A 27,826-nucleotide genomic window follows, 5' to 3' on the forward strand; every position below is an offset into this window, starting at 1 on the left:
AGGGACACTGTGCCATCGCTCTCCAGTGTCTTGATTGTCAACTGAGAATGGAATTTATTTCTTAACTTTGGTTTGAGAAGCCGAATGTCTCTGTTGTTAGTTTATAAATGGTGGTCGAAAACTCAATGAACTCACAAAAAGGAGTCATTGGAAAATCATCCGTCATTTAATGTGGAAATAACCGTGCTGTAAAGGCTAATGTGGAATCAATTCTACTGACAGAAGCCATGCAGACAGTGTGTCTACAGTTATTGTCAGCCGCATTTCACTTACTTGGTTACATCTATACCAGAGCCTCAGGAATGTACCGCCACCACATCGCTTACTTCTGCCTTCGAACAGCGACACCACAACATGTATTTATTTTACTTCAACCATTAGCAATTTCCAGTGCACGGGGTGTTCAACATGCTGATTATAATCATGGGTAAAGCAATATAATTTTAAAAGTGCAATGTTTGCATTAGTTGTGGAGTCATTTGCCATGTAAAATATTTTGAATGACTCTACCAGCAGAGTAAAAGAAGGTGGAGTGATATATAACATTTTATATGGCTCTCCTCTTTATTTACAGATAAATTACTCTGTTTCTAACATCTTCATCTCACTTTTCAAGATCACTCGACTTAGTGGTGTCATTTTACTTTTCTGGTGCATTCTCAGTTTCTTCTTTCTCTGAAACTCTTAGAAAAATGTAAAAGTTGTTAAAATCTGCAACATTTTGTTGGTTAAAAGTGCCCCTAGGCTCGTTTCCGGCAGAACCAGCGATTCTAGGTAATAAAACTCCTTAGAACAGTAGTGGAAGCTTCCCTGTGGCACATAACTGAATTTTGACTTGTTCAAACAGGTAAACATAGGTCTAATTGTGCCTCGCAAAATATTGTTGAAAGGAAGATTAGGCGTTGAAGTGGAAAAGACTCAACGATAGGTGCATAGTTGCAATGAAGTGAAACAATATTTCTGATCCTGGTGCCAAACACCCAGCCTTAACAGTGCCCCTTCTCCAACCTCTGTACTCTACATTTCGGTTTTGCAGGGTGTTCTGCAAATAATTCGAAAGCATTACTTGTGTTTTTTTTTTTTTAAGAAATCCTTGTGCCGTTCAAGTTGACTGTTAAAGAGATGCAATCAAGATCTCATGTAATTTATTGTTGTTTTATTTCTTACAGGAAACAGAAAGCTGAAAACAACCAGGTCAAAGTCACATAATCAGAAAGCTGTCCCCTAAGATGCCTCCACGTGGATCTCGTTCATTGCCAGAAATACTGTTCAGTGCAATCAAAGTGTACACATGTATTTTTTATTTTTTTTATTCATGGTAACAGCTGAACACTATTTCCTTTTCCTGTTTACGCATCTCTACCCTTCTCGAACGTTCTTCTCCGTTCATCTCCCATGGCAGTGCACAAGATGGCACCTTACTGCTCCTCCAGCCAGGAAGGCAGATGATCTTGTTGTCGAGCTCCTTCTAGTGCTGCTTCAGGGATTGACCAGCAGAAGGTGCCAGGAACTGGGGTTGTTGCTTTACTTTATTTTGTCCTTGTTTTCTGAAATCCCTTGCTTCCAGTAGAAGTTGCAATGCACTGCTTCTGTCCACGAGGTCGATCCTAGAAATTGTAATATACCACTCGACGTGATTGGCAGCATACGGTAAAACCTATGCAAAGGGTTGTTGTAGCATTTCGAGTTGATTGGTCTGCATTTAATGCTAAAGATAAATACATCTCTGTTTCAGGGCTGTTTTCTTGACAGTTCCTCAAATGACATTGTCAGTCCCATTTACCATTTTAGTTGTATCAACACAACACCTTGGAGGTGTCTCATTGTATATATGTACTTTTTGTATGCTCCCGTGGTACTTAAACCTGTCTTCCTCATTTCAGAAGTAAAGGACAGATTTATGGAAACTATGCTATTCGCTTCAATAATGTAAAGCTTGTTCAATTTCTAATGGTTTGGGGATTTTATTCTGGCATTCTAAGCTTAAGAAAGAAATATATTTTTCCATCTGCATAAGTGTTGTGGAGAACTGGGAAAACAAAGAATCCTATCGTTTCCAAAGCATTTGGAAGAATTTGAATTCACATTTTCCAAATTGGATCAAATCAACGTTCAGATTTACCAGTGGCCTAAAGGGCTTGATTTTTCCAAAGGATTTTACAGATGTTTCCTATTTGGCAGAAATTGAACACACAGATATCATCCCACCCCTGCCCCAATTACAAGTGCCACTCTGGAAGTTTTCTTCGACCCTGTATTTTTGTAATGCACTGTTTTTTTTTTTTTTTGGTTTTAAAAGCACAATCACTAAACTTTATTTGTAAACCATTGTAACTATTAACCTTTTTGTCTTATTGAAAAATGTCGAAAAGCATTATTTTGTTCATGCGTTTGTTGATAACGAGTTGTAGTTGAATTATATGTAAAGTGACACATGGTGGTGATGTACACACACACCCCGTAAACTGGACATTTCCACTTTTTCCTGTATAAAATATTCTCACATTTGTCTGTTCGACCGATACAGGAATATTTTTTTCAAATGCAAGAGAAATGCATTAATTGCCTTTTGTAAACCTGCCAAATGATCTTTTCCGTCCACGGATTTTATGACCTATTTATAAGCATATACTTTCCTTGGCTTTATCAGTGGTGCTACTTGCAACATGTGCATTTATTCATTGGCACATAACGGGGTTTTCCCACTGTGGGTGAAAAATGTTGTTGGCAATTATTGCAGATAAAATTTTGACTTGAAAATTTTTAAGGAAAAAGAGACATCGTTGTATAGAAAAGGTGGGCAGTCTACGGGAACAGTCCATGTTATCAATGTTTTCATTATGTTCATATAAGAAACAACATCTTATTTTTAGCCATAATTTTACATACTGATGGTAAATAATCAGAAATGTAATTTTTGTTGCATTATTTATTAAAAAGGTTCTCAAATGCATATGTTGTATTGGTTTCTGTTCTTTTGCCAAATGTATTGCAGTATCATGTAGACAATTAGCTATTTCCAAACTCTGTTTCAAATGAATGATCTCTTGCTGGGTTATGGAAATATTGAAATCTTTTCTGCGGCTGATATCGTGTCTTAAGGAGGGTGTTAAGTTTTCCATGTTTCAGGATGCCAAGAATGTTTTCTTTTAACACACTTGCAGCCATACGAGTTGTGATATCTTGATGAACTATGGAAGGATTCATTGCTACATGATCCCAGGGATTTAATCATGCTTGCTAACCACTTCACTGTGTGTTGTTGTTTTAACAGCTGACAGCGATTTAACAGTGGACAGGGATTTACATATTAGGATTGGATAGATTGGGTGCATGGGAGTATATGGATGTGGTGCTGCATCGTAATGTTTGGTGTCCAGGGTTTCCCCCGGTTTGCTACCTTTTAGAATTAAATGAGAAATCACCCATGCAATTTGGTCAAACAAAGTATGGGAAGTATTTCAATGTTTCTAGACCAGTAACTTTTAATTAAATGTATTGGATCACTGACATAATATCGACTACCAAAATATAGACCTACCAAAATATCGATGACAAAATATGAATGCAAAAATATCGAATTCCTATCTACAAACAGGTAAGTACAAAAATATCGAATCAAAAATATCGTTGTAAAAAAATATAGTTAGTCAAAATATCGAATTTTTTTAAGTGTCTTAAAAGTAATGTAAAAATAATAAAATAATGAATATAATTAACTAAAACATATTTAAAAATACTTAAATACCCTTAAAAATAATAAATAATTAATGTAAGTTAAAAAACAATAAACTTATATTTTTATTTATTAATAGATATATATTAACGTAATATTATTAAAAAATAATCCATATTTTTACCGTAGGATAGTGGCAGGGTAAAATGTACCATTACCACTCCAGTGAGTGCAACAGTAGGGAACGCGTCAGATAGCGTAGGGGTAAAAATTACTATTCCCACTCCAAAGAGTGCAACAGTAGGGAAAGCGTTGGATAGCGTAGGGGTAAAAATTACTATTCCCACTCCAGAGAGTGCAACAGTAGGGAAAGCATTGGATAGCGGGAGGGTAAAATGTACTATTCCCACTCCAATGTGTGCAACAGTAGGGAAAACGTCAGATAGCGTACGGGTAAAAATTACTATTCGCACTCCAAAGAGTGCAACAGTAGGGAAAACGTTGGATAGCGTAGGGGTAAAAATTACTATTCCCACTCCAAAGAGTGCAACAGTAGGGAAAGCGTTGGATAGCGGGAGGGTAAAATTAACTATTCCCACTCCAGTGAGTGCAACAATAGGGAAAGCATTGGATAGTGTATTGGTAAAAATTACTATTCCCACCCCAAAGAGTGCAACAGTAGGGAAAGCATTGGATAGCGGGAGGGTAAAATTTACTATTCCCACTCCAGTGAGTACAACAATAGGGAAAGCGTTGGATAGCGTATGGGTAAAAATTACTATTCTCACTCCAAAGAGTGCAACAGTAAGGATAGCGTTGGATAGCGTAGGGGTAAAAATTACTATTCCCACTCCAAAGAGTGCAACAGTAGGGAAAGCGTTGGATAGTGGGAGGGTAAAATTTACTATTCTCACTCCAGTGAGTGCAACAATAGGGAAAACGTTGGATAGCGTAGGGGTAAAAATTACTATTCCCACTCCAAAGAGTGCAACAGTAGGGAAAGCGTTGGATAGCGGGAGGGTAACATTTACTATTCCCACTCCAGTGAGTGCAACAATAGGGAAAGCGTTGGATAGCGTATGGGTAAAAATTACTATTCTCACTCCAAAGAGTGCAACAGTAAGGATACCGTTGGATAGCGTAGGGGTAAAAATTACTATTCCCACTCCAAAGAGTGCAACAGTAGGGAAAACCTTGGATAGCGGGAGGGTAAAATTTACTATTCCCACTCCAGTGAGTGCAACAATAGGGAAAGCGTTGGATAGCGTATGGGTAAAAATTACTATTCTCACTCCAAAGAGTGCAACAGTAAGGATAGCGTTGGATAGCGTAGGGATAAAAATTACTATTCCAACTCCAAAGAGTGCAACAGTAGGGAAAGCGTTGGATAGTGGGAGGGTAAAATTTACTATTCCCACTCCAGTGAGTGCAACAATAGGGAAAGCATTGGATAGTGTATTGGTAAAAATTACTATTCCCACCCCAAAGAGTGCAACAGTAGGGAAAGCATTGGATAGCGGGAGGGTAACATTTACTATTCCCACTCCAAAGAGTGCAACAGTAGGGAAAGCGTTGGATAGAGTAGGGGTAAAAATTACTATTCCCACTCCAATGAGTGCAGTAGTAGGGAAAATAATAATCTAATATTTTTTTTAAATAATTTAATTATTAATACCAATACAAAAATCATTAAAATTAATTACCAATCACAAAATATTTACTAATCAATTAATTATAAATACCAATAAATATTGTTTTTTTAATGAATTACCTATTAATAATTAATTAACAGCCAATTAATTTTCAATACCAAAAATGAATGAATACAAATAATACTAATTAATAATTAATTAATAGTAAATTAATTATCAATATACAAAAATAAATTCAATAATTAAGTATTTACAATTAAATTACTTCCCACCATATTCCCCTATAAACCCACAACCCACTACAAATAATAAATTAAAACAATTAACATAATTATCAATTAAACAATTAATAAAAATTAATTACCAATTAATACAAAGTAATTACCAATTAATAATTAATTAACAACCAATTAATTTTCAATACCAAAAATTGATAAATAATAAAAAATACCAATTAATAATTAATTAACAGTAAATTAATTATCAATACACAAAAATATTTTCAGTAATTAATTAATTACAATTAAATTACTACCCACCATATTCCCCAATAAACCTACAACCCACTACAAATTATACATTAATATAATTAGCATAATTATCAATTAATAATTTAATAACATTTAATTACCAATTAATCATTAATTAATGCATTAATTATCAATACCAATAAATAAAAATAAATATTTACTTAATTACTATTAAATTACTTCCCACCCTATTCCCCTATAAACCCACAACCCGCTACGGATAAATTACGCAAAAATGTAATAACATAAAATTAATTACTTTAATAAAATTAAACATACATTACAAAAACGAATATACACTTTTAACACATATACTAACATGCAAAACACTTTTATAAAATCGATATTAATAAAAATTCGATATTTTTTAATGCCTATATTATGTACTTCGATTCGCTATTATGTCCATTCTATATTTTAGACTCGATATTATGTCCATTCGATATTTTTTTTTCGATATTAAGACTGTTCACCAAATGTATTAGATGCCTCTTTGCCACATTGAAGGAGTTCTAATAAAAGCAGTTACTGATATGGTAAAGGTAGAAGAAGATATTTGCAATTTTCACAGGACCTAAGCTTTCTTTTTTGAAAAATGAAGATAACACTATGGTGCCGATTAGGATCCTGGAAAAATTTTCCCCGTACGACTCGTATCCGCTCTTTTTACCGTACGAATCGTACAAGTGCCGTACAAACTGCCAAGTACGAATCGCATGGGAAAAACTCCATACGAATCGCATTGGGAATAATTCCCCACACGTCCTCGGCTCGGAAAATGTGTCCGACACGTCCCCGGACGATTTACCGTACAAACGTGAAAAGTGAAGTCCGACCGCGCAAGTACGATCCATCCCGTGCGTCCGATGTCACAACCGTATGGAAAAAACACCGTCCGCACCGAACTCCCATAGCAACCATGGAGACATGTGCCCACATACGTGCCGAACACCCCCCCAGCCCCCGTATGTACGCGCCGAACCCCCGTGTATATACACCCGTGTACGTACGAGTTGAACCCCCACCCGTGTATGTACACCCGTGTACGTACGAGTCAAACCCCCACCCGTGTATGAACACCCGTGTACGTACGAGTCGAACCCCCACCCCCTCACCCGTGTATGTACACCCGTGTACGTACGAGTCGAACCCCCACCCGTGTATGTACACCCGTGTACGTACGAGAGGGTGTACATACACGGGTGGGGGTTCGACTCGTCCGTACATGGGTGAACACCCCCCCAGCCCCCGTATGTACGCGCCGAACCCCCCGTGTATATACACCCGTGTACGTACGAGTCGAACCCCCACCCGTGTATGTACACCCGTGTACGTACGAGTCGAACCCCCACCTGTGTATGAACACCCGTGTACGTACGAGTCGAACCCCCACCCCCTCACCCGTGTATGTACACCCGTGTACGTACGAGTCGAACCCCCACCCGTGTATGTACACCCGTGTACGTACGAGAGGGTGTACATACACGGGTGGGGGTTCGACTCGTACGTACATGGGTGTACATACACGGGTGGGGGTTCAACTCGTACGTACACGGGTGTACATACACGGGTGGGGGGGTGGGGGTTCGACTCGTACGTACACGGGTGTACATACACGGGTGGGGGTTCGACTCGTACGTACACGGGTGTAGATACACGGGTGGGGGTTCGACTCGTACGTACATGGGTGTACATACACGGGTGGGGGTTCGACTCGTACGTACACGGGTGTACATACACGGGTGGGGGTTCGACTCGTACATACACGGGTGTACATACACAGGGGGTTCGACTCGTACGTACACGGGTGTACATACACGGGGGTTCGGCGCGTACTCACGGGGGCTGGGGGGGGTACGGCGCGTACCGGGCCCCCTAATCTGGTCGTTTCATGGCGTACCTCGCTTTTCCGGCACTTTTTGGGTGCCGTAAAAATATTGCCGTCCGGACTGCTGTCGGTTCGATTCGTACTTCCTGGGTCGTGAAACGCTGCCTGAAAGCGTCCCGACGTCACGTCGGAGCATTCCCGGATCACTTTCGTATGTATATTTTCGTCGGTCGGTGTTTTGTACGACTTGTACGGAAATGGTGTTTCCGTGCGAATCGTACTTCCATGTTTGTAATGTTTTTGTCCCGGGTACGAGTCGGACGGAGAAAACGCTCCGACCGACGGTTCGTACCCGCTTTTTCCAGGATCCTAATCGGCACCTTAGTGTTTTGGCCTTGGCTTTCCTATGGCAGCTTGGCCCAACTCAAGGGTTAAATCTGCAAGAGGTAATTTTGACGCAAGTGTTAGAATAATGCTGAGAATAAGGTAATTTTTAAATAGTAAGGAATAAATCAACTGGGAAGCCCTATCCCTCACAATAAGCAACAAACCCCACGTTTTGGATGTGAACACTGATGGTCATTCAATGGAGAATGAGGGAAGGGTCACTTTTTTTTTTTACAACTTGTTTGTCAGGGGATTGATATCCAGAGAATGTCACCCAGTCATGGTGGGATCCCTGGAGTTCAACACCATTTTTGATTATGAGCATACTCTTCAAATTGTGCCCGAACTGCCATCAATAATTCACTCTGAAAAATGAACACCACACCTGTATGTTCTATCTCTCACGAGACCATGGATCAGAGGACTTAAAGCCAACAATTGTGGTCCACAGAGATAAAATCCTTCGGGCACAGTGAGCCAATACAGACTTGGTGGGCCTGTCGGAGATGGGAACGCAGAAAAAGGGTGCTCTGTCGAAAGAGAAGATGGGGTTTTTCAACAACGACGAGGCGTAGAAGGCTCAGGCGAACACCAGGATATCAAGGCCAATGCAAGGGGGAGCTAGGGGAACACAACACTATTGTCAGATTTAACACTAAAGTGATATTTATCAAGCCATGCAAGGACACCTTACGTGGCACTGTATTGCTTGATATATCTGGAGTATTGCAAGGCTGCCCAAATCACTTCCTTGCCCCGTGGAGGCTTTCCATGGGTTTAGCATGGGTGTTCCTATGCATCCACCCATGGAATTTGGTGCATTCTCAGATTCACCATTAGTGATAGACCTGGGAATGCATAATGAGGAGAAATTTATTTATTTCTCCTTGTTTTTCCCTCTTTCTATGTGTGCTGGATTCTGAAGCACACATAGAAAGAGGAAAGGGCCTCTCAGGATTGTGTTTGTGCAGGACGGTGTCCCTTACTGCACAAAAACCATCCTTTTTACAATGCAGACACCCTAGCATAGTGGTGCAAGGGTGCCTGCATTGGCGCCACGGAGCCAAAAGAGTGCGAGCACAAGGAAGGGACAGAAATGCACCGTCTGAGGTTAAATGTGGTGCATTTCTGGCCTTTGCCTTTCACAAGCTGACTTGCTGCGCTGTGCTGCATTGAAGTAAGATAGATATGCCCCCAGGCTCAAGGCTACATGCAAGGTTGAAAAAGAATACCATAGCAAGACCCTAGACCCACAGTGACACATGCCCCAAAGCCACCGTATGTGTAGAAGGAAAAGACATACACGCATATGCCCAGGATGCCAAAGTGCAGCTCTTCGAGGAAGAACATAGTACCACAGAAAGTCAAGCCCTGGGCATCAAAAAAACACGCAGTGGAAGAAGTACAAGATCTTATGGGAAAAAGTAACATATAAAGATCTGCCAACAGCTGTTACCTTGGCTTCTGAGGACGATTGAGAGCAGAAAGTGATGTAGATACAGGCACCTTTGAAGGAAAAGGTGAATTGGGAACCTAAATCTTCTGATGTTGAGAGGAAGAAGAGGGCTTTGGAAGCATAAATAGCAAGCTTGATTAAGAAGAGAAAAGCTTTCACGGAAACCATGACACCTCTGAAAAAAAGCAAGGCTGTTAGCGATTAAGAAGCTGACACAAGAGCGTCTGTCACTAGAACAGGAGGAAACACTTGAAGCAGTGGCGCAACATTAGCCCCTACAGCTCCATGGTGCGGGGCCCCCGAGCTCCAGGGGCCCCCTCTGACACTGTGCACCAGCGGCTGAGAGCTTCTGATTGGGGCCCCTCAAGTTTCGTTATGCCATTGACTTGAAGTAGGTGAGGATTATGGGTACAGTGGGGAAAGGAGTGTATTTTTAGCACAAACCCTAAAGTCTTAGGGTTTTGACAACCCACAGGAGGAAATGTTGTGGTCAGACGTGGAGGCAGGAAATAGAGGCAATCCCCTTTGACACCATCCCCTTGTCATACCACAGAGTCATGAAAAAGGCAGCAGGCGCCTTTAGGGTGGACATGGAGGCAGAGTAGGAAGATACAGGTTTTCTCCTAAAAACAAAGAGTTCAGTTCATAAAAAAAAAAATTACTCCCAATGTTTCCCAGCATTGTTCAACAGGGTAATGAGGTCTTCTCCAAACTGGTGGCAGTGAAAGCAGCCATCCCGAGTATTGAGAAGCAATATAAAGCTTCCAACCAGGACACAAATTACATCCAGGGCCCCATAGAGCCCGACTCTCTCTTGTGCCTTCAGCGAGGAAGAGAGCCATGTCCCTGCAGCCACTGGAAAAAGAAAGCAAAAGGCTACAGGCTATTGGAAGGAAAATGGAGATAGCAGCTGCCATGCAATGGTAGATTGCAAACTCTAACACCCCATTAAACAATCATGCCCATCAGTTTTTGGATGACATGGAGGATCCTATGTCACATCGCCCAGAGGAATGCCACAAAAGAGCAAAAACAATATCACCACCTCCTGCCACAAGTCAGCTCTTGACGTGCGTTAATTGCAAACAGACAGCTGGCAACAGGACAGTATTGAGGAGCATGAATTTTGTGCATCTTAGGTGTTAAACTAGAGGTACAATCCAATATTATTGACTGGTTCCTGATGGGAAATCAGCTTTTTGGACCAAAAGAGTACAAACTTGTAGAAGAAATAAAAAAGGCTAACAAAACAGCAAAAGCAATGGTAGCCTTCCAAGTTTAAAGGCTCACTTTTAAAAGAAGAAACTCTGACGTACCAGAGAGGTCAGGTGAGATTTAGGGACAACCAATCCACAGGTTCCACGCAACGGCAACAACAGCAACACTTTTTATGAGGCAGAGGTAAACCAAGAGGCAGAAACTCTATGGAAACTGCCTCTCACTCCTCCATGTCACTCGTTCACCTCTCCCTCCACACACCAGTAGGGGGAGAATAAAGGACTTCCTGTGAAACCTAGGTGGTCATTTCCATGTGCGAAGGGTGTTGTAAATACCATTTATCATGGTTACTTTATACAGAAACCACCAACAAGGCCACCAAAGGACCGACAATACAAAAGGACCAGTTACAAGTCCTTCAAAAAGGGTTGCAGGAACTGCAGTTAAAGAATGCAAACAAGAAGATGCCACAAGAGGAAAGAAACACAGGTGCATACTCTATGTAGTTCCTTGTACCTAACAAGGCCTAATCAACCATGAGGCCTATTCTAGAACTATGCTTTGTAAAAATGTTAATAAAAGACACAAACTTTCAAATGACAACCATGTAAGATGTTATCCCTTTGCTAGACCAGGGGGACTATTTAGCAACTGTAGATCTCAAGGACGCTTACTTCAACATTCCCATGAATACAGTAAAGAAGGTGTAGCTGAGATTTGTAATGGGAAGAGAGCATCGCCAATTCGAAGTCCTACCATTCAGAGTAAAAAGTATTGGGGAAAAGACTTTACCACCATGCTAGCAATGTTAGCATCAAACCTTAGAAGACAAGGCATACATGTTTACCCACGCCTGGATGACTGGCTTGTGAACGCAAACCCCTTCTAACAGTGCAAAGAGAAAATAACAAAGGGAGTATCACTACTACAAACTAGGGTTCACAATAAACTGGGGAAAATCATCTGCCATTCCAGAAACAAAACAATTATTGGGAAGGAGGTCAACACACAATTGGAAATGCCATACTCTACTACATAGAGTGTCCAAGTTATGCTAGCCCAGGTTCGCCTCTACTAGTCATCACAAACTCTGACAGTAAGGACAGTAATGAAACTCTTAAGAATGATGGCTTTGTGCATCCACCTCATTTCAAACACAAGGCTACAGATTAGACCAATACAAGAGAGGAGGAACAATTAGTGGTCCCAAGAGCAACAGGTACTTGGGACCACTCATCCCAGTGGTTATGGCGATGATTCTCATTGTTCCAAGATGACATCGCCAGCCATGGATCTCACACCTACTACAACTGTCAAAACCCCAGTATATCAACATTTCTTTGTATGAGAATATCCTAACCCCTGCAGCAAGGGAAAGTATTCCATCCAAATCCTGGGGAAATGGAGTTGGCAGCATAGTTCCTCAAACAGTCGAATTCTAAACACCTAAATCTACCAAAGACTATATTACCTAGCATCAGGGAAGCATGGAGACCAACCACTAGAAAATGTTATGCTGTCATGTGGAGGCGGAATTTGACAACCATGGAGACATGTGCCCACATACGTGCCGAACACCCCCCCAGCCCCCGTATGTACGCGCCGAACCCCCCGTGTATATACACCCGTGTACGTACGAGTCGAACCCCCACCCGTGTATGTACACCCGTGTACGTACGAGTCGAACCCCCACCTGTGTATGAACACCCGTGTACGTACGAGTCGAACCCCCACCCCCTCACCCGTGTATGTACACCCGTGTACGTACGAGTCGAACCCCCACCCGTGTATGTACACCCGTGTACGTACGAGAGGGTGTACGTACACGGGTGGGGGTTCGACTCGTACGTACATGGGTGTACATACACGGGTGGGGGTTCAACTCGTACGTACACGGGTGTACATACACGGGTGGGGGTTCAACTCGTACGTACACGGGTGTACATACACGGGTGGGGGGCGGTTCGACTCGTATGTACACGGGTGTACATACACGGGTGGGGGTTCGGCTCGTACGTACATGGGTGTACATACACGGGTGGGGGTTCGACTCGTACGTACATGGGTGTACATACACGGGTGGGGGTTCGACTCGTACGTACACGGGTGTACATACACAGGGGGTTCGACTCGTACGTACACGGGTGTACATACACGGGGGTTCGGCACGTACTCACGGGGGCTGGGGGGGGTACGGCGCGTACCGGGCCCCCTAATCTGGTCGTTTCATGGCGTACCTCGCTTTTCCGGCACTTTTTGGGTGCCGTAAAAATATTGCCGTCCGGACTGCTGTCGGTTCGATTCGTACTTCCTGGGTCGTGAAACGCTGCCTGAAAGCGTCCCGACGTCACGTCGGAGCATTCCCGGATCACTTTAGTATGTATATTTTCGTCGGTCGGTGTTTTGTACGACTCGTACGGAAATGGTGTTTCCGTGCGAATCGTACTTCCATGTTTGTAATGTTTTTGTCCCGGGTACGAGTCGGACGGAGAAAGCGCTCCGACCGACGGTTCGTACCCGCTTTTTCCAGGATTCTAATCGGCACCTTAGTGTTTTGGCCTTGGCTTTCCTATGGCAGCTTGGCCCAACTCAAGGGTTAAATCTGCAAGAGGTAATTTTGACGCAAGTGTTAGAATAATGCTGAGAATAAGGTAATTTTTAAATAGTAAGGAATAAATCAACTGGGAAGCCCTATCCCTCACAATAAGCAACAAACCCCACGTTTTGGATGTGAACACTGATGGTCATTCAATGGAGAATGAGGGAAGGAAACACTTTTTTTTTTTACAACTTGTTTGTCAGGGGATTGATATCCAGAGAATGTCACCCAGTCATGGTGGGATCCCTGGAGTTCAACACCATTTTTCATTATGAGCATACTCTTCAAATTGTGCCCGAACTGCCATCAATAATTCACTCTGAAAAATGAACACCACACCTGTATGTTCTATCTCTCATGAGACCATGGATCAGAGGACTTAAAGCCAACAATTGTGGTCCACAGAGATAAAATCCTTCGGGCACAGTGGGCCAATACAGACTTGGTGGGCCTGTCGGAGATGGGAACGCAGAAAAAGGGTGCTCTGTCGAAAGAGAAGATGGGGTTTTTCAGCAACGACGAGGCGTAGAAGGCTCAGGCGAACACCAGGATATCAAGGCCAATGCAAGGGGGAGCTAGGGGAACACAACACTATTGTCAGATTTAACACTAAAGTGAGATTTATCAAGCCATGCAAGGACACCTTACGTGGCACTGTATTGCTTGATATATCTGGAGTATTGCAAGGCTGCCCAAATCACTTCCTTGCCCCGTGGAGGCTTTCCATGGGTTTAGCATGGGTGTTCCTATGCATCCACCCATGGAATTTGGTGCATTTTCAGATTCACCATTAGTGATAGACCTGGGAATGCATAATGAGGAGAAATTTATTTATTTCTCCTTGTTTTTCCCTCTTTCTATGTGTGCTGCATTCTGAAGCACACATAGAAAGAGGAAAGGGCCTCTCAGGATTGTGTTTGTGCAGGACGGTGTCCCTTACTGCACAAAAACCATCCTTTTTACAATGCAGACACCCTAGCATAGTGGTGCAAGGGTGCCTGCGTTGGTGCCACGGAGCCAAAAGAGTGTGAGCACAAGGATGGGACAGAAATGCACCGTCTGAGGTTAAATGTGGTGCATTTCTGGCCTTTGCCTTTCACAAGCTGACTTGCTGCGCTGTGCTGCATTGAAGTAAGATAGATATGCCCCCAGGCTCAAGGCTACATACAAGGTTGAAAAAGAATACCATAGCAAGACCCTAGTCCCACAGTGACACATGCCCCAAAGCCACCGTATGTGTAGAAGGAAAAGACATACACGCATATGCCCAGGATGCCAAAGTGCAGCTCTTCGAGGAAGAACATAGTACCACAGAAAGTCAAGCCCTGGGCATCAAAAAAACACGCAGTGGAAGAAGTGCAAGATCTTATGGGAAAAAGTAACATATAAAGATCTGCCAACAGCTGTTACCTTGGCTTCTGAGGACGATTGAGAGCAGAAAGTGATGTAGATACAGGCACCTTTGAAGGAAAAGGTGAATTGGGAACCTAAATCTTCTGATGTTGAGAGGAAGAAGAGGGCTTTGGAAGCATAAATAGCAAGCTTGATTAAGAAGAGAAAAGCTTTCACGGAAACCATGACACCTCTGAAAAAAAGCAAGGCTGTTAGCGATTAAGAAGCTGACACAAGAGCGTCTGTCACTAGAACAGGAGGAAACACTTGAAGCAGTGGCGCAACATTAGCCCCTACAGCTCCATGGTGCGGGGCCCCGAGCTCCAGGGGCCCCCTCTGACACTGTGCACTAGCGGCTGAGAGCTTCTGATTGGGGCCCCTCAAGTTTCGTTATGCCATTGACTTGAAGTAGGTGAGGATTATGGGTACAGTGGGGAAAGGAGTGTATTTTTAGCACAAACCCTAAAGTCTTAGGGTTTTGACAACCTACAGGAGGAAATGTTGTGGTCAGACGTGGAGGCAGGAAATAGAGGCAATCCCCTCTGACACCATCCCCTTGTCATACCACAGAGTCATGAAAAAGGCAGCAGGCGCCTTTAGGGTGGACATGGAGGCAGAGTAAGAAGATACAGGTTTTTTCCTAAAAACAAAGAGTTCAGTTCATAAAAAAAAAATTACTCCCAATGTTTCCCAGCATTGTTCAACAGGGTAATGAGGTCTTCTCCAAACTGGTGGCAGTGAAAGCAGCCATCCCGAGTATTGAGAAGCAATATAAAGCTTCCAACCAGGACACAAATTACATCCAGGGCCCCATAGAGCCCGACTCTCTCTTGTGCCTTCAGCGAGGAAGAGAGCCATGTCCCTGCAGCCACTGGAAAAAGAAAGCAAAAGGCTACAGGCTATTGGAAGGAAAATGGAGATAGCAGCTGCCATGCAATGGTAGATTGCAAACTCTAACACCCCATTAAACAATCATGCCCATCAGTTTTTGGATGACATGGAGGATCCTATGTCACATCGCCCAGAGGAATGCCACAAAAGAGCAAAAACAATATCACCACCTCCTGCCACAAGTCAGCTCTTGACGTGCGTTAATTGCAAACAGACAGCTGGCAACAGGACAGTATTGAGGAGCATGAATTTTGTGCATCTTAGGTGTTAAACTAGAGGTACAATCCAATATTATTGACTGGTTCCTGATGGGAAATCAGCTTTTTGGACCAAAAGAGTACAAACTTGTAGAAGAAATAAAAAAGGCTAACAAAACAGCAAAAGCAATGGTAGCCTTCCAAGTTTAAAGGATCACTTTTAAAAGAAGAAACTCTGACGTACCAGAGAGGTCAGGTGAGATTTAGGGACAACCAATCCACAGGTTCCACGCAACGGCAACAACAGCAACACTTTTTATGAGGCAGAGGTAAACCAAGAGGCAGAAACTCTATGGAAACTGCCTCTCACTCCTCCATGTCACTCGTTCACCTCTCCCTCCACACACCAGTAGGGGGAGAATAAAGGACTTCCTGTGAAACCTAGGTGGTCATTTCCATGTGCGAAGGGTGTTGTAAATACCATTTATCATGGTTACTTTATACAGAAACCACCAACAAGGCCACCAAAGGACCGACAATACAAAAGGACCAGTTACAAGTCCTTCAAAAAGGGTTGCAGGAACTGCAGTTAAAGAATGCAAACAAGAAGATGCCACAAGAGGAAAGAAACACAGGTGCATACTCTATGTAGTTCCTTGTACCTAACAAGGCCTAATCAACCATGAGGCCTATTCTAGAACTATGCTTTGTAAAAATGTTAATAAAAGACACAAACTTTCAAATGACAACCATGTAAGATGTTATCCCTTTGCTAGACCAGGGGGACTATTTAGCAACTGTAGATCTCAAGGACGCTTACTTCAACATTCCCATGAATACAGTAAAGAAGGTGTAGCTGAGATTTGTAATGGGAAGAGAGCATCGCCAATTCGAAGTCCTAGCATTCAGAGTAAAAAGTATTGGGGAAAAGACTTTACCACCATGCTAGCAATGTTAGCATCAAACCTTAGAAGACAAGGCATACATGTTTACCCACGCCTGGATGACTGGCTTGTGAACGCAAACCCCTTCTAACAGTGCAAAGAGAAAATAACAAAGGGAGTATCACTACTACAAACTAGGGTTCACAATAAACTGGGGAAAATCATCTGCCATTCCAGAAACAAAACAATTATTGGGAAGGAGGTCAACACACAATTGGAAATGCCATACTCTACTACATAGAGTGTCCAAGTTATGCTAGCCCAGGTTCGCCTCTACTAGACATCACAAACTCTGACAGTAAGGACAGTAATGAAACTCTTAAGAATGATGGCTTTGTGCATCCACCTCATTTCAAACACAAGGCTACAGATTAGACCAATACAAGAGAGGAGGAACAATTAGTGGTCCCAAGAGCAACAGATACTTGGGACCACTCATCCCAGTGGTTATGGCGATGATTCTCATTGTTCCAAGATGACATCGCCAGCCATGGATCTCACACCTACTACAACTGTCAAAACCCCAGTATATCAAAATTTCTTTGTATGAGAATATCCTAACCCCTGCAGCAAGGGAAAGTATTCCATCCAAATCCTGGGGAAATGGAGTTGGCAGCATAGTTCCTCAAACAGTCGAATTCTAAACACCTAAATCTACCAAAGACTATTTTACCTAGCATCAGGGAAGCATGGAGACCAACCACTAGAAAATGTTATGCTGTCATGTGGAGGCGGAATTTGACAACCATGGAGACATGTGCCCACATACGTGCCGAACACCCCCCCAGCCCCCGTATGTACGCGCCGAACCCCCCGTGTATATACACCCGTGTACGTACGAGTCGAACCCCCACCCGTGTATGTACACCCGTGTACGTACGAGTCGAACCCCCACCCGTGTATGAACACCCGTGTACGTACGAGTCGAACCCCCACCCCCTCACCCGTGTATGTACACCCGTGTACGTACGAGTCGAACCCCCACCCGTGTATGTACACCCGTGTACGTACGAGAGGGTGTACATACACGGGTGGGGGTTCGACTCGTACGTACATGGGTGTACATACACGGGTGGGGGTTCAACTCGTACGTACACTGGTGTACATACACGGGTGGGGGTTCAACTCGTACGTACACGGGTGTACATACACGGGTGGGGGGGGTTCGACTCGTACGTACACGGGTGTACATACACGGGTGGGGGTTCGGCTCGTACGTACACGGGTGTACATACACGGGTGGGGGTTCGACTCGTACGTACATGGGTGTACATACACGGGTGGGGGTTCGACTCGTACGTACACGGGTGTACATACACAGGGGGTTCGACTCGTACGTACACGGGTGTACATACACGGGGGTTCGGCACGTACTCACGGGGGCTGGGGGGGGTACGGCGCGTACCGGGCCCCCTAATCTGGTCGTTTCATGGCGTACCTCGCTTTTCCGGCACTTTTTGGGTGCCGTAAAAATATTGCCGTCCGGACTGCTGTCGGTTCGATTCGTACTTCCTGGGTCGTGAAACGCTGCCTGAAAGCGTCCCGACGTCACGTCGGAGCATTCCCGGATCACTTTTGTATGTATATTTTCGTCGGTCGGTGTTTTGTACGACTCGTACGGAAATGGTGTTTCCGTGCGAATCGTACTTCCATGTTTGTAATGTTTTTGTCCCGGGTACGAGTCGGACAGAGAAAGCGCTCCGACCGACGGTTCGTACCCACTTTTTCCAGGATCCTAATCGGCACCTTAGTGTTTTGGCCTTGGCTTTCCTATGGCAGCTTGGCCCAACTCAAGGGTTAAATCTGCAAGAGGTAATTTTGACGCAAGTGTTAGAATAATGCTGAGAATAAGGTAATTTTTAAATAGTAAGGAATAAATCAACTGGGAAGCCCTATCCCTCACAATAAGCAACAAACCCCACGTTTTGGATGTGAACACTGATGGTCATTCAATGGAGAATGAGGGAAGGGACACTTTTTTTTTTTACAACTTGTTTGTCAGGGGATTGATATCCAGAGAATGTCACCCAGTCATGGTGGGATCCCTGGAGTTCAACACCATTTTTCATTATGAGCATACTCTTCAAATTGTGCCCGAACTGCCATCAATAATTCACTCTGAAAAATGAACACCACACCTGTATGTTCTATCTCTCATGAGACCATGGATCAGAGGACTTAAAGCCAACAATTGTGGTCCACAGAGATAAAATCCTTCGGGCACAGTGGGCCAATACAGACTTGGTGGGCCTGTCGGAGATGGGAACGCAGAAAAAGGGTGCTCTGTCGAAAGAGAAGATGGGGTTTTTCAACAACGACGAGGCGTAGAAGGCTCAGGCGAACACCAGGATATCAAGGCCAATGCAAGGGGGAGCTAGGGGAACACAACACTATTGTCAGATTTAACACTAAAGTGAGATTTATCAAGCCATGCAAGGACACCTTACGTGCCACTGTATTGCTTGATATATCTGGAGTATTGCAAGGCTGCCCAAATCACTTCCTTGCCCCGTGGAGGCTTTCCATGGGTTTAGCATGGGTGTTCCTATGCATCCACCCATGGAATTTGGTGCATTCTCAGATTCACCATTAGTGATAGACCTGGGAATGCATAATGAGGAGAAATTTATTTATTTCTCCTTGTTTTTCCCTCTTTCTATGTGTGCTGCATTCTGAAGCACACATAGAAAGAGGAAAGGGCCTCTCAGGATTGTGTTTGTGCAGGACGGTGTCCCTTACTGCACAAAAACCATCCTTTTTACAATGCAGACACCCTAGCATAGTGGTGCAAGGGTGCCTGCGTTGGCGCCACGGAGCCAAAAGAGTGCGAGCACAAGGATGGGACAGAAATGCACCATCTGAGGTTAAATGTGGTGCATTTCTGGCCTTTGCCTTTCACAAGCTGACTTGCTGCGCTGTGCTGCATTGAAGTAAGATTGATATGCCCCCAGGCTCAAGGCTACATACAAGGTTGAAAAAGAATACCATAGCAAGACCCTAGTCCCACAGTGACACATGCCCCAAAGCCACCGTATGTGTAGAAGGAAAAGACATACACGCATATGCCCAGGATGCCAAAGTGCAGCTCTTCGAGGAAGAACATAGTACCGCAGAAAGTCAAGCCCTGGGCATCAAAAAAACACGCAGTGGAAGAAGTGCAAGATCTTATGGGAAAAAGTAACATATAAAGATCTGCCAACAGCTGTTACCTTGGCTTCTGAGGACGATTGAGAGCAGAAAGTGATGTAGATACAGGCACCTTTGAAGGAAAAGGTGAATTGGGAACCTAAACCTTCTGATGTTGAGAGGAAGAAGAGGGCTTTGGAAGCATAAATAGCAAGCTTGATTAAGAAGAGAAAAGCTTTCACGGAAACCATGACACCTCTGAAAAAAAGCAAGGCTGTTAGCGATTAAGAAGCTGACACAAGAGCGTCTGTCACTAGAACAGGAGGAAACACTTGAAGCAGTGGCGCAACATTAGCCCCTACAGCTCCATGGTGCAGGGCCCCCGAGCTCCAGGGGCCCCCTCTGACACTGTGCACTAGCGGCTGAGAGCTTCTGATTGGGGCCCCTCAAGTTTCGTTATGCCATTGACTTGAAGTAGGTGAGGATTATGGGTACAGTGGGGAAAGGAGTGTATTTTTAGCACAAACCCTAAAGTCTTAGGGTTTTGACAACCCACAGGAGGAAATGTTGTGGTCAGACGTGGAGGCAGGAAATAGAGGCAATCCCCTTTGACACCATCCCCTTGTCATACCACAGAGTCATGAAAAAGGCAGCAGGCGCCTTTAGGGTGGACATGGAGGCAGAGTAAGAAGATACAGGTTTTTTCCTAAAAACAAAGAGTTCAGTTCATAAAAAAAAAATTACTCCCAATGTTTCCCAGCATTGTTCAACAGGGTAATGAGGTCTTCTCCAAACTGGTGGCAGTGAAAGCAGCCATCCCGAGTATTGAGAAGCAATATAAAGCTTCCAACCAGGACACAAATTACATCCAGGGCCCCATAGAGCCCGACTCTCTCTTGTGCCTTCAGCGAGGAAGAGAGCCATGTCCCTGCAGCCACTGGAAAAAGAAAGCAAAAGGCTACAGGCTATTGGAAGGAAAATGGAGATAGCAGCTGCCATGCAATGGTAGATTGCAAACTCTAACACCCCATTAAACAATCATGCCCATCAGTTTTTGGATGACATGGAGGATCCTATGTCACATCGCCCAGAGGAATGCCACAAAAGAGCAAAAACAATATCACCACCTCCTGCCACAAGTCAGCTCTTGACGTGCGTTAATTGCAAACAGACAGCTGGCAACAGGACAGTATTGAGGAGCATGAATTTTGTGCATCTTAGGTGTTAAACTAGAGGTACAATCCAATATTATTGACTGGTTCCTGATGGGAAATCAGCTTTTTGGACCAAAAGAGTACAAACTTGTAGAAGAAATTAAAAAGGCTAACAAAACAGCAAAAGCAATGGTAGCCTTCCAAGTTTAAAGACTCACTTTTAAAAGAAGAAACTCTGACGTACCAGAGAGGTCAGGTGAGATTTAGGGACAACCAATCCACAGGTTCCACGCAACGGCAACAACAGCAACACTTTTTATGAGGCAGAGGTAAACCAAGAGGCAGAAACTCTATGGAAACTGCCTCTCACTCCTCCATGTCACTCGTTCACCTCTCCCTCCACACACCAGTAGGGGGAGAATAAAGGACTTCCTGTGAAACCTAGGTGGTCATTTCCATGTGCGAAGGGTGTTATAAATACCATTTATCATGGTTACTTTATACAGAAACCACCAACAAGGCCACCAAAGGACCGACAATACAAAAGGACCAGTTACAAGTCCTTCAAAAAGGGTTGTAGGAACTGCAGTTAAAGAATGCAAACAAGAAGATGCCACAAGAGGAAAGAAACACAGGTGCATACTCTATGTAGTTCCTTGTACCTAACAAGGCCTAATCAACCATGAGGCCTATTCTAGAACTATGCTCTGTAAAAATGTTAATAAAAGACACAAACTTTCAAATGACAACCATGTAAGATGTTATCCCTTTGCTAGACCAGGGGGACTATTTAGCAACTGTAGATCTCAAGGACGCTTACTTCAACATTCCCATGAATAAAGTAAACAAGGTGTAGCTGAGATTTGTAATGGGAAGAGAGCATCGCCAATTCGAAGTCCTACCATTCAGAGTAAAAAGTATTGGGGAAAAGACTTTACCACCATGCTAGCAATGTTAGCATCAAACCTTAGAAGACAAGGCATACATGTTTACCCACGCCTGGATGACTGGCTTGTGAACGCAAACCCCTTCTAACAGTACAAAGAGAAAATGACAAAGGGACTATCACTACTACAAACTAGGGTTCACAGTAAACTGGGGAAAATCATCTGCCATCCCAGAAACAAAACAATTCTTGGGAAGGAGGTCAACACACAATGGGAAATGCCATACTCTACTACATAGAGTGTCCAAGTTATGCTAGCCCAGGTTCGCCTCTACTAGACATCACAAACTCTGACAGTAAGGACAGTAATGAAACTCTTAAGAATGATGGCTTTGTGCATCCACCTCATTCCAAACACAAGGCTACAGATTGGACCAATACAAGAGAGGAGGAACAATTAGTGGTCCCAAGAGCAACAGGTACTTGGGACCACTCATCCCAGTGGTTATGGCGATGATTCTCATTGTTCCAAGATGACATCGCCAGCCATGGATCTCACACCTACTACAACTGTCAAAACCCCAGTATATCAAAATTTCTTTGTATGAGAATATCCTAACCCTGCAGCAAGGAGGAGTATTCCATCCAAATTCTGGGGAAATGGAGTTGGCAGCATAGTTCCTAAAACAGTCGAATTCTAAACACCTAAATCTACCAAAGGCTATATTACCTAGCATCAGGGAAGCATGGAGACCAACCACTAGTACATTTTATGCTTTCATGTGGAGGCGGAATATGACATAGTGCAACCCAAGGATGTGGAACAAATACTTAAAGACTCATCCTTAGTTCAGTATCTTACACATCTCACAAAATGTAAAGTCTCATATGCTTCCCTAATGGTGCATTTATCAGTCATAGATACTTACTGAACACACAAAGCATTTTTTCCCTTTTACTGATCAAAATGTTCATGGAAGGGGCAGAGAGAGACTTTCCTACTAGGGGGTTACCTTGCCCACTATTAAATCTTAACCGATTGTTAGCAGGGTTAATAAAAGCATCATGTGAACCATTATATGCATTAGGCCACACTCAAACATTAAAGGAAAGTGAGATGTATGAGCTAACAGTGCAGAAGGATAACATGATAATAAGGACACGCCCACAATTCTTGCAAAAGTTAATTTCACCTTGATTGGTTATGTATATGCATATTTGTATATTTGTCTCCCACTGCAGAGAAGAAAAAAAAGGGATCTCCCCCAAACTCCCAAAACTACCACTCTGACTCATCCTATTCCTCTTCCGAAATATCCCCTACCTTCCCTCTCTAACTCCTCCCATACCTCTCTTACCACTATGAATTTCCAAATAATTATTTCTAAACCCTTCTCTCCTCTATCTATCCTTTATCCTATTTATCCAACAGACTCACTTATCTACCATTCCCATCACTTCCAATATCAGTTTATGTTTCCTGCTACAAATCCACCTCTAATCCACCTTTGGGTTCCTTAGTAGCATACGTCTTGTTGAAATGTGATCCAAAGCCTCGTCAGGGGTAGTAAGCACTATATAATTGCAATTACATAACCACATTATAAATATAGCAATCGTATTCCAAAATCTATCAGAAAGGACCTTATACACACTCGGGGCCCAGTTAAAACTATAAAATAGGCACCGCCATGGGAACGTCAAAGGAAGTTCCAGCACGGCATGGACTGAAAAGTCCATGCTGTGCTGGAACTTCTGTGCATGCACACAGGGGGCACATGTTGTGCTCCCCTGCGTGCATCTACATGTGTTGTGTAGTTATTATAAACCTATATAAGATATGCACGTTTAGACAACATACACTGTGGGACTGGTGTCCAGACTGATTCCAGACACCCCCACCGGCTATGTTGGCCTGTATACCAGCTAGCTCACAATGCCACTAAAAACTCCTCTTGCCAAGGCGAGAATAGTTCTTGGCAACTATCGAAATTGACAACCCTGATCCCTCAGAACCATGAAAACTGTGCAGTACTTTTCGCTCTGTCACTTGTGCTCACTTAGGTGCCGATCACGATCCGGTAAAAAATTCCCCCGTGCGACTCGTATCGGGTCTTTTCACCGTACGAATCGTACAAGTGCCGTACGAACTGGCAATCACGATTCGCATGGTAAAAAGTCCATACGAACCGCACCGGGAATCATTCCCCACACGTCCTCGGGTCGGAAAATGTGTCCGACACGTCCTCGGACGATTTACCTTACAAACGTAAAAATCCAAGTCCGACCGAGGAATCACGATCCATCCCGTGCGTCCGAGCCTACAACCGTATGGAAAAAACACCGTCCGCACCGAACACCAATAGCAACCATGGAGACATGTGCCCGCATACGCGCCCAACACTCCCCCCAGCCCCCGTACGTCCGACACGTACCCCCCGTATATGTATACCCCCACCCGTCTATGTACACCCCAGTACGTTCCAGTCGTACCCCCACCCCAGTACGTGTCGTACCACCGTCAATGTACACCCCCCCACCCCTGTACGTGTCGTACCACCGTCTATGTACACCCCAGTACGTTCCAGTCGCACCCCCACCCCAGTACGTGTCGTACCCCCGTGTACCTACACCCCAGTACGTTCGAGCCACACCCCCACCCCAGTACGTGTCACAGCCCCGTCTACCTACACCCCAGTACGTTCCAGTCGTACCCCCACCCCAGTACGTGTCGTACCCCCCGTGTACCTACACCCCAGTACGTTCGAGCCACACCCCCACCCCAGTACGTGTCATAGCCCCGTCTACCTACACCCCAGTACGTTCCAGTCGCACCCCCACCCCAGTACGTGTCGTACCCCCCGTGTACCTACACCCCAGTACGTTCGAGCCACACCCCCACCCCAGTACGTGTCACAGCCCCGTCTACCTACACCCCAGTACGTTCCAGTCGTACCCCCACCCCAGTACGTGTCGTACCCCCCGTGTACCTACACCCCAGTACGTTCGAGCCACACCCCCACCTCAGTACGTGTCATGGCCCCGTCTACCTACACCCCAGTACGTTCCAGTCGTACCCCCACCCCAGTACGTGTCGTACCACCGTCAATGTACACCCCCCCACCCCTGTACGTGTCGTACCACCGTCAATGTACACCCCCCCACCCCTGTACGTGTCGTACCACCGTCAATGTACACCCCCCCACCCCTGTACGTGTCGTACCACCGTCAATGTACACCCCCCCACCCCTGTACGTGTCGTAACACCGTCTATGTACACCCCCCACCCCTGTACGTGTCGTACCACCGTCTATGTACACCCCAGTACGTTCCAGTCGTACCCCCACCCCAGTACGTGTCGTACCACCGTCAATGTACACCCCCCCACCCCTGTACGTGTCGTACCACCGTCTATGTACACCCCAGTACGTTCCAGTCGCACCCCCACCCCAGTACGTGTCGTACCCCCCGTGTACCTACACCCCAGTACGTTCGAGCCACACCCCCACCCCAGTACGTGTCACAGCCCCGTCTACCTACACCCCAGTACGTTCCAGTCGTACCCCCACCCCAGTACGTGTCGTACCCCCCGTGTACCTACACCCCAGTACGTTCGAGCCACACCCCCACCCCAGTACGTGTCATAGCCCCGTCTACCTACACCCCAGTACGTTCCAGTCGCACCCCCACCCCAGTACGTGTCGTACCCCCCGTGTACCTACACCCCAGTACGTTCGAGCCACACCCCCACCCCAGTACGTGTCACAGCCCCGTCTACCTACACCCCAGTACGTTCCAGTCGTACCCCCACCCCAGTACGTGTCGTACCCCCCGTGTACCTACACCCCAGTACGTTCCAGTCGTACCCCCACCCCAGTACGTGTCGTACCACCGTCAATGTACACCCCCCCACCCCTGTACGTGTCGTACCACCGTCAATGTACACCCCCCCACCCCTGTACGTGTCGTACCACCGTCAATATACACCCCCCCACCCCTGTACGTGTCGTACCACCGTCAATGTACACCCCCCCACCCCTGTACGTGTCGTAACACCGTCTATGTACACCCCCCCACCCCTGTACGTGTCGTACCACCGTCTATGTACACCCCAGTACGTTCCAGTCGTACCCCCACCCCAGTACGTGTCGTACCACCGTCAATGTACACCCCCCCACCCCTGTACGTGTCGTACCACCTTCTATGTACACCCCCCCACCCCTGTACGTGTCGTACCACCGTCTCTGTACACCCCAGTACGTTCCAGTCATACCCCCACCCCAGTACGTGTCGTACCACCGTCAATGTACACCCCCCCACCCCTGTACGTGTCGTAACACCGTCTATGTACACCCCCCCACCCCTGTACGTGTCGTACCACCGTCTATGTACACCCCAGTACGTTCCAGTCGTACCCCCACCCCAGTACGTTCCTGGCGCACCCCCAACACAACCTCCTAAGTACGGAGCGCACCCCATGCCCCAACATCACAACCGCATGTACGAGTCGTACAAAGCCACACACAAGGACCAAATCGTACAACCAAATGGCCCATGTACACACCGTACACATGCCCAAAACGCACGTACACAACAAGGACAAAACAAAACAACTCAACAATACACCATTTGAAAGGCACACAGCCACTAAACATGGCCAACAACCACTAAAATAACACAATCACTGACCTGCAACTGTCAAAAACAAACAGAGGCCCAATACACCACCACTCCTTATAACACACCCACCCAAAATTCAAACACTGCCACACCCACCCATGGACCAATAAAAAGGGCCCACACACACAAACCATGAGCCTTTGCAACAGACCCACTGCTGCCAGACACCACAGAACCAGACTACAAGCGACACCACATCTTACACTTGCACACCTTCACACGACCACCCTCACAAACACCCTCTCATCACATTCACACACACACACAACCATCCACACCCCCCCCCAACATCCACACACCCCCCACACCCACACCATCCCCACCCACACCCCTCACCATGCCCACTACCAAGAATCCAAAGTTCAGTCACCGAGAGTTGGAGGTCCTTGTTGATCAAATCCTCAGAGTCGAGCCACAGATCTTTGGAACATTGGTCAGAAGCACCAGCCAGGCAGCCAAAACAGCCATGTGGCAGACCATCGTCGATGCTGTGAATGCTGTTGCGGACACCAGGAGGACCAAGCAGGATTGCCAGAACAGGTGGTACGATCTGCGGAGGAGGGTCAGAGCCAAGAGACAGGAGGAACACGACCAGGCCAACGCCACCGGAGGAGGGCCCTCCCGCAGAGCCGTACAGTACCATCCCTGGGAGGAGAGGGTGATGGCCATACTGCCGGTGGAGGCAGTTGAAGGAGTAGAAGGACTCCGAGACCCGGGTGAGTACACAAACAACGCACCTCACATGGGGGGAACTGCAACCACAACCAAAATTAATAACAGGCACGCAACCACCACAAGCCATCGCATTACTCAACCACACTCCATGAGCAGGCACATGCCACTGCTGCCACCATGCCCCATGCACCCAGCTGGACAATGTCAAGTCACAGGCCACAGAAGACAACAACACATGACACGGTAACCCGGATGGCGGGAGGCTGGGCACCAAGAATCACATAGTGCGACTCCAAAGCAGACAACAATGCCCTCTGCCCATATGGCCTAGGTCACAGCCAGACAAACACTGTGTCCCAACACAGGAATGACTTGCCAGCAAATGGCGGATGCCTTGCATCAACACATGGGGGTGAAGGCACTGTTTTGCACATGCCAGCAGCTAATGAACAGCCAACAGTGTGAAAGAGTGGCAGCACACACCACCACAGCAGCAGCGCACAGACACACAGCAGACAAAATGGGTGCCTGGAGA

At 45.4% G+C, this 27,826-nt stretch overlaps 1 protein-coding gene across 3 annotated transcripts in view; it reads left to right on the forward strand.

Annotated features, from left to right (window-relative positions):
- Window positions 1-2,953, forward strand: part of ROBO1 (roundabout guidance receptor 1) — a 1,505,960-nt gene extending 1,503,007 nt beyond the window's left edge. For all 3 annotated transcript variants that reach the window (XM_085623024.1, XM_085623023.1, XM_085623025.1), the window contains one exon: window positions 1,170-2,953. In XM_085623024.1, coding sequence (XP_085479150.1) covers window positions 1,170-1,184 — 15 coding nt within the window. In that variant the 3' untranslated portion in view covers window positions 1,185-2,953. The remainder of the gene's footprint in view (window positions 1-1,169) is intronic.
- The last annotated feature ends 24,873 nt before the right edge of the window (window positions 2,954-27,826 follow it).

Source organism: Triturus cristatus, chromosome 8, assembly GCF_964204655.1.
Source record: "Triturus cristatus chromosome 8, aTriCri1.1, whole genome shotgun sequence".
NCBI lineage: Eukaryota > Metazoa > Chordata > Amphibia > Caudata > Salamandridae > Triturus > Triturus cristatus.